General features: G+C 36.0%; 1 protein-coding gene and 1 pseudogene across 2 annotated transcripts in view; one reads left to right on the plus strand and one right to left on the minus strand.

The window, feature by feature from the left end:
• The window catches only part of LOC107463512 (pre-mRNA-splicing factor ATP-dependent RNA helicase DEAH10), a 7,812-nt gene extending 4,186 nt beyond the window's left edge, over positions 1-3,626 (minus strand). The window contains exons 1-8 of one of the 2 annotated variants that reach the window (XM_016082310.3): positions 3,364-3,626; positions 3,222-3,268; positions 3,041-3,121; positions 2,702-2,918; positions 1,951-2,374; positions 1,420-1,623; positions 761-921; positions 7-192 (exon numbers count right to left, since the gene is read on the minus strand). In XM_016082310.3, coding sequence (XP_015937796.1) covers positions 7-192; positions 761-921; positions 1,420-1,623; positions 1,951-2,374; positions 2,702-2,918; positions 3,041-3,121; positions 3,222-3,268; positions 3,364-3,455 — 1,412 coding nt within the window. In that variant the 5' untranslated portion in view covers positions 3,456-3,626. The remainder of the gene's footprint in view (positions 1-6; positions 193-760; positions 922-1,419; positions 1,624-1,950; positions 2,375-2,701; positions 2,919-3,040; positions 3,122-3,221; positions 3,269-3,363) is intronic. The other variant, XM_021130013.2, reaches the window with a different exon arrangement.
• A 53-nt stretch (positions 3,627-3,679) lies between these two features.
• On the plus strand, positions 3,680-7,966 carry LOC107463514 (uncharacterized; annotated as a pseudogene).
• Positions 7,967-8,220: the final 254 nt, after the last annotated feature.

The raw sequence follows: 8,220 nt of genomic DNA on the forward strand, positions 1-8,220 counted from the left end.
TCTCACCGTGAAGGTTTCTCAATAAAATCAAACCCTAATATGTCATCAACACCCAAGGCCTTAAGCTGCAAAATCACATTAGATAGGTTGCACCGCTTAATCTCTGGCTTTGTCGAATCCTCAAGCTTCTCAAATTCACTTTCTGGATATAGACGAAAGCATTTTCCAGGTCCTTCACGCCCTGCACGGCCACTGAACAACAAAGCTAACAATCAGTTTGCTCGTACTTAATGAAGAATTCCATGTATATGTTAATTTCAGTAAGATAGTTTAGCGAGAGTAACTATGCAAATGATATCACTCATTATAACCAACATATGATATGTAAGAACAGCTACACATAAAATCACAATTAAAGAATGAGCTATTATACAGAAAAGAGAGTTCAAGACTTGAAAAGGCATCATAAAGAAAAAAGAAATGAAAGGTTACATCACTCAGTTTAATTTCATTTTCTGATAAAATATATTACAAGCTTTACAATAAAGAGATTCCCAATGGACATTAGCAAAAAAAAAAAAAAACACATGACAAAAATAAATTGAAAAATATACCAGAAACAATATGCTAGATTTGCATCTAAAAAGTATTTGTTCAGCAATGCTGTGTGATGTGCGGAAAAGGTTTTCTACACTAAACTACATTAACACTGGAAAACTGACATCCTCGGTTAAACAGAGAAAAGCTTGTCGGGTTTTTGTTGACTAAATTAAAGCTACAATCAACATTAAGCACACTAAAACAGAATCTTGCACCATACCTTCTTTGCAGTGCCTGGGATTTGGATGTAGGTACTATAATCAAAGATTCCATGTCTTTTCCAGGATCATAAGAACGTGCTTTGACAAAGCCAGGATCTATTACATACTTTACTCCAGGAATTGTTACTGATGTCTCAGCAATATTAGTTGCCAATATCACCTAAGAAAGAAACAGAAAGATAACTTGAATGCAACTAAAAGCAAGTGAGTACCCATTCGATAAAGATTATTATTTAAAATTTGCATCAGATCCCATTAAACAGGTGATGCCCAATTATTATTTTTTTTTTTTTTAAAAATCATAGTGTTCATAGGGATTATGTCTAGCTGAGCTGAAATTTGCCAAATCATAGAAGGTAGTTGTTATGGAAAAGCTGGTAGCACTTACAGTGAACCTTACTTGAAAATAGAATTATGTATGAATTTAAAAGCATGTGCATATGCATATTCAACTCTAAAATGAGGCCACCCGCATTTTACTTTAAATTATAGACATGGTCAGACAAAACAGAATGCTTCACGATATTTAATGGAAACCTAGACCAAATATATCAATCATTTTAAATATGTGAATCCAATTTTACAAACGTCTAACTTAAATATATTTTCCCTTTAGTTTTATTGAATCAGTTGAGAGACAGAGCCAATGATGAGATACCTTGCGAAACCCAGACGGAGCTGGTGCAAAGACCCGCAACTGCTGCTCAGATGGAAGAGCTGCAAATATAGGCACAACTTGAAGCTTCTGACTCCCTTCAGGAAACTGAGTGAGTCTGTCATTGATAAGCTTTTCAACTGATTCAATCTCTTCTTGACCAGTAAGAAATACTAGTATATCACCAGGGCCCTCCTTTGAATGAATCTATAGATCAATGACATGAGTTTAAGCAACAGAGCTATGAACTTTGTTTCTCAGTCATCCATCACTCACTACATTGTTATAACCGTATACCATATGATTTAATTTATAATATATACGCGGCAATATCGCTGGATGATTCAATGTGCTAATGAGAATGAATGGAGTGAGCCATCGCATGAGTTATGAAGCTGTAAATACCATAAATGCATATGTAGAAACCAAGAGTGATGCATTGTAAAATATCCAAAGATTTCTCATTACAATCAAGTAAAATATCGATTGCATTATATTAGATTAAATGAAGTGGTTATTAATTAAACCTATCACCTGGAATATTGTTATCAAGGAAGCATCTAAATAGTCTTCTTCTGGATGCAATGTGTAAAATATATCCACAGGAAATTGTCTCCCTTGGATATGAACAGATTTGGCACTGCCAAAATATTCGGAGAAAGTGCGAGCATCAAGACTAGCAGACATAATTATTAGCTTCAATGGAGCATACTTGTCGTGGTTATCCTTTTTAAGAAAACTGCTGCTCTGACCACCGTATTCTTTCTCCAGTGACATGCCAACATTCACATTCTTTTTTCCAAAGTTAATGCCCTGATCATCAGCAACAGATCTTGACCGAGCAGATTGTACATTTTTTAGCAAGGCCAGCAAGATATCAGTGTGGACAGTTCTCTCATGTGCTTCATCAACAATTATAACAGAATACTTGGAAAGATATGGATCCAACAATGCTTCCCTATAAGCATAAAGAAACACATCAGCTATCCTATACAAAAAGCTGCACTTACAATCTACAGAAAACAAATATTTCAAATTGAAATCGGTGCTTCAAATCATATACAACTAAAATCCATGTCAAAGAGGGCGATTGGTGAAGAACGTGGTTTGGTTAGTCCATTCTTAAAGAAAACAACTTAAAACAAATGGCAGAAAGACACCTCCACCAAAGCAAAGTCATAATTTCTTCTGTATTTCAGTATTGAGAAGAGCAACAAATTCTGAACAAAATGAATCTTAATGGAAAACGGAAAAAGATATCCAAACATCCATGTTACACGTATACCTTAGAAGCAATCCATCTGTCATATATTTAATTCTTGTTGAGCTGGAAGTAGTATCATCAAATCTAACAGAGTACCCAACTTTCTGGCCCAACTCAACACCACATTCTTCAGCAACCCGTTTTGCAACTGTAATGGCAGCTACACGTCTCGGTTGAGTTATCCCAATCACTTTTCCATCACGGCAAAATCCAGCACCAAACAGGAACTGTGGAATCTCTACACAGTAAAATGGAATACATAGAACATGGTGAAAACCTGCTATGTCTAAAAGCCTTTGTTCCTTAAATTTTATAGAAAAGCTAAATCACGAATTATATAAAAAATAAGATGTGACCTACGTGTGGTTTTCCCACTTCCTGTTTCTCCAACGATAATCAAAATATCATTCTTTTGGACCTCTTCAATGAGTCTTTTCTCAACTACAAGAGAAGCATAATCCGAATTATCACAACACAAGCTTCGAATAACTAGGAAAAACATAACAAGGAAGAAATATATAAAATCAAGCTCAGCCAATACCAGAAGCTATCGGGAGAGACTTCCTCTGCTGTGCTATCTTTTGCCTCCTGAAAAAGGAAACAACTATAAATGTTAAAAAACAACAAAGTCAAGTTTTCCACCCCCTCCCTCCTTTCTCTTTTTCCAAAGCAGAAATCCATACCGTGCAGAGAACTCAGTTTGACGATTCTGTTTTCCATTAGAGAATTTTCCGGTAGAACAAGGGCCATGGCTTCCCTTAGCCATGGAAGGCATTTCAACAAATCCAAAACTGTTAATTTGGAGATGCGGCAGTGGCTACCACTGAGATTTCAAAGACTTGCTGCAAAAGAGCAGCAAAGAGGATACCGAGTTAGGGCCTATCTGTCCGCGAGGTGGTGCTGGAGGAATGGTTCGCCGGCGCTGGGAGGTGCTGGAAGGAAGTGCCGTAGAGAGTGCAGAGTGAGTGTTTTGAGAGGCGGCTAGGTGTTTTGGTTTTGTTAGGGTTTTTTTGTGAACCGGTTCGGTTAGGCTTAATCGCCGAATATAATATTATTTAATTATCATCACTAATTCGTATTAATATTAATTTAATATTCCCCCAAAATCATCAATTATGGGTTGATGTTCGTTCAGGAATTGTTCTTCTCAGGTTGAGCTTAATTCGAAGCTACTACAGCTTCTACAATCACACTAACTAACATATCATTAGTATTGTTAGTATGATTATGATTATGGGAAGCAGTAGCAGAATTGGTTCATCATTTTCTTCTTGCTTAGTGGCTCCTCTTCCTTCCCCTTTTAACCGTACAACACTTTTCCAGGTACGTTTTTATATCAATCACCCCTAATTATGACCTGTGTTAATTTGTTTTATTAATTAATTTCATGTTTAGGGTGTAATTATTTGTATCCATTTTCGTTCCATGAAAACTTAGTGCTTGGATTGACTAATAGTTACTTGAATAGGGTTATGTATGTATGGCTTATGCATTTGTTGATTAGGGTTATGCTTTTGCATGAGGTAGTGTGCAATTTGGCCCTCACTTGGTGATAGCTATTCTTAGTGTTAGGGCTCAAAAGAAAAAATTGGAAGAGGAAAAAGCTGCTACCTAACTTATCTTGTGTGTTTAGCTAGCTGCTGTCTCCAATTTGATGGTTTCAGTGTTGTTATGGTGACACACTCGACGGTAAGAGCGTGCTAGGAGCATCCAAGAATTTCTCCCTAGTTTTAAGCCTTGATTGATTTCAACTATACACAACTTATTGGATTTAGATAGACAGCTTTTGGTTTTAGAGGACATTTCAAATCTGTTGGATTTCGGTGTAGCTCTTGAAGTTGCAGAATGAGGATCTCCCTGTTAGCATTGGATTAAGACTGGATATGGTTTCGCTGCTGAATTTTCGTTCATCAGTAGAACTTGCACGAAAGTGGAAGATATGTAATCTAATGGTCGCAATTCACTTGGTCAAATGGATGTATGCATTCCAATAGTGACTGTATATATAATTATTTTTCTTCAATATGGTGATGATAGGCATGACATGTATGAATCTCAACGATGTCTACTTAGAGCTTTCCATATATTTAAACTACTAATCAAGCAATTGTGTAACTTGCTTTGCTACTTTAGTAACTCACTCTTGCTATCTTCTAGTTAAACTTCATTTCATTATCCGGTTCTGCTTCATTATCTTTGAGTATTGCTTGATTTACTCTTCAACTTGTGTGGCTTTCTTTTCATTCTATATTCAGTCAAGATTATCACAAGGGTTGTTTGTCAACAAGCAAACTGCTGCTTAGCTGCAAATATATGCTAAAGGTAGCTTGCTTATCTATTCGGTGATTCATGAATCTCTGCATTCTGCAATAAGCTTCTGTCAGCTGCCTTTTCTTCCTCTTTTTGAGATATGAATGTTACAAGTTACTCCTTAGATAAGTCTGTTAGCTGTAGAAATTTATAAATATTAGGGGGGTAAATGGCTCTACACCTTTAAACTTTGGTCCATGTGCTAATTAGATCTTGGGGTTGAAAAGTGCAAATGACCCCTGAACTTCACACTTCAGTGAAAATTCCCTCCAGTAAGAACTGTTAATCATGGTATTATTGGAGGTTTTAATGCTGAAAAGGCTTTACATGTGCATATTTCATGAGAGTTCCATCAGATATTTAATTGTTGCTTAATGGAGGGAATCCTTTGGCACAGAGTGTGAAGTTCACAAGTCTAATTTGTACCTGCATCAGCGCAAATGATGTGATCTAGGGGTTTCCTGACATATATGAAATCCTCTGGAAGTGTTCTCAGTTAATGTTCTTTTTTGTATTTCTATCATGGTTAGACAAATCATGCCAGTTCAAGTTTATATATGGAATTCCAAATTTTAAGGGAAGGTTCCAGAAACAGTCATAACTCATAATGCTCTCTCTGCTGTCTCTGAGGATCAACCACAAAGCACTGAGCTTGATGAAGCTGCTTTAGTTCCAGAAAGCGAAGATGCTATTGCTGAAGACATATCTACCATTGGCAACTCATCTTTTAATTTATTGGGAAGCGATGGAAAACCAGGCTTTATATCATTCTATAACCGTCCATATGGAAAAGACAATGAGACACTATCGTCAAAATCAGAAAAGAGTCAAAATAGCATCTTATGGTTTGTGGGTCCTGCGGTCCTTGTTGCTTCTTTCATTTTTCCTTCACTCTATTTGCGCAAAGTGCTCTCCATCATTTTCGAAGACTCTTTGTTAACAGGTAAAGTTTCGATGGAAGAAAGCCTCTCTGTTGTGTTTGTTCATTGTATGTGTTTTGGTGATGCATTGTTTTGTCTTCACTCTGCAATACTGTTCTTGCATTTGGATGTGGTTCATATTAAGTAACTTATTGAACCGATGTGGGTAATATGTGCCATCTGCTGGTGAAGAAACCTGTGGAGCAAAGGGGAACTAATTTCAGTTGGGGTATTTAGTAATTGGATATTGCTAGGGGAGCATTTTGGACTTTCTGAACGCGGATATGCTGCTCATCGATTAATTTGGAATTATTGTTTCTTGATATAAAATCAATTAACAATAGTCATTGGACTGAAAAGGAGACTTAATTAAACCACAAGCATAATTCATCATAAATTTTGGGCTGAAGTTGATAAAACTTTTACAAATATTGAACCTGGTTTAGAAATTCAATTTTTTAGTCCGAGTAGCGGGGAAAAGCCTGACTTAGTAGTTGTAGTAATGCTTGGGGTCTGCATGTATAATTGCTTGCTTGAAATCTTTTTAGTTCTCTTTCTTTCTTTCTTTATACATATTTGGCTCTCTTCTCTGAACTGACTGCTTTCTTCATCTACAGATTTCCTCATATTATTCTTCACAGAAGCAATTTTCTATTGTGGTGTTGCGGTATATCTTTATCTACTAGACCGATTAAGGAGACCCATGCAACAAGAAACCGCTACAACCAGTCAAGATACTCTGCCCTCTCAGTTGGGACATCGCGTCTCTTCTGTTGCTACCCTGGTGCTTAGTCTCGTAATTCCTATGGTCACTATGGGTTTGGTCTGGCCGTGGACTGGTCCTGCTGCATCCGCAACTCTTGCTCCATACCTGGTTGGTATAGTTGTCCAATTTGCATTTGAACAGTATGCAAGATATCGAAAATCACCTTCATGGTCTGCTATTCCATTAATCTTCCAAGTAAGTACAATCCAATTCCATGCTGATCAAATTATGTACAATCCAATTCCTTTTCCTTATTGAGTTTTGCCTGCCTAATTGATACTCTAAATTAGCATTTTGATTCTCTAGGTCTTCTTAATTGGACGAATTGACTAAAAATTTCATTTGATGAGTCATGTATGAATAAGGAACTAAGGACTATGCCTAGATTCAGTGAGATAAATCTGGTGCATCTGATACTGAGATAACTCAATGATACAGATCTTAATGCAAATTTACATCAACAACTTCTACTAATAGATTGTTATTGACAGGTGTATAGATTGCACCAACTAAATAGAGCAGCACAACTGGTGACTGCTTTATCATTTACAGTTAGAGGAGCTGAGATGACCTCACACAACATGGCTATAAATAACTCTCTGGGTACCCTTTTGAATGTCCTACAATTCCTTGGTGTGATTTGCATTTGGTCCCTGTCAAGCTTCCTCATGAGATTTATACCTCCTACTTCCACCGCGGCGCAGTAAAAGTAAACAATTTCCTTGTAAAGTTTGTTTACAACTTGGAATTGATCCTCTCATGTTGATTTTTCATACGAACTTCCATGTGTAATCTCTCACCTTTCATTCTGCTTGTCAAGTGTTTTGTATTGATTCCACATTTTAAATGAAAGGTAAAAGATCACACCTAACAAGGATATGTGAAAAATCAACCTAAGAAGATCCGTTTCCCATGGATCAAGGCACCTCTTACCTTCCACAAAATGTTAAAATCTAATTGAACATTTATACACGAATCCTCTTGACTCATCCAGAATAAATTTGAGGTTGCAAGATATTGTAAATGAGGGCTCACAATACAGAAGAAGCAAACAGGAGGAAGAAACATTTGTAGAATTGTAGTTATACTTTTGCATATCATGTTTTATATTAAGTACTATGCCTTAGTAGATATTCATTTTGGGAATAAGATCACAATGTATTTTAATTAGGGTGCCTATTCACATGAAGATGTTTTTATATAAAGATGATAGTTAAAGATATAAATACTTATTATATTAAGTAATTTAGTCAAATATGTCAAATAATCTAATAAATTAATAATTCACAAGTTATCATCCCCACATGAAGAAGTCGTCTTCAATTAATTCAGTTCATTATTTACTATATTTTCTTTTAATTAATTGTGGTTTTTCCATAAGAGTTGCATGTCATCCTATGATCCAGGGAGTTAAAGTTGTGCAAGGTGGTAATTTTTTGTATTTTCACCTTCAAATCAATATTAACTAAATCTATGAATAATCGAAAGAAATTAATGTATTTTTGTTAGATGTGTAACAGCCATTATATGAAAATCAAAGCATC

This window comes from Arachis duranensis, chromosome 8, assembly GCF_000817695.3.
Source record: "Arachis duranensis cultivar V14167 chromosome 8, aradu.V14167.gnm2.J7QH, whole genome shotgun sequence".
Classification (NCBI taxonomy): domain Eukaryota; kingdom Viridiplantae; phylum Streptophyta; class Magnoliopsida; order Fabales; family Fabaceae; genus Arachis; species Arachis duranensis.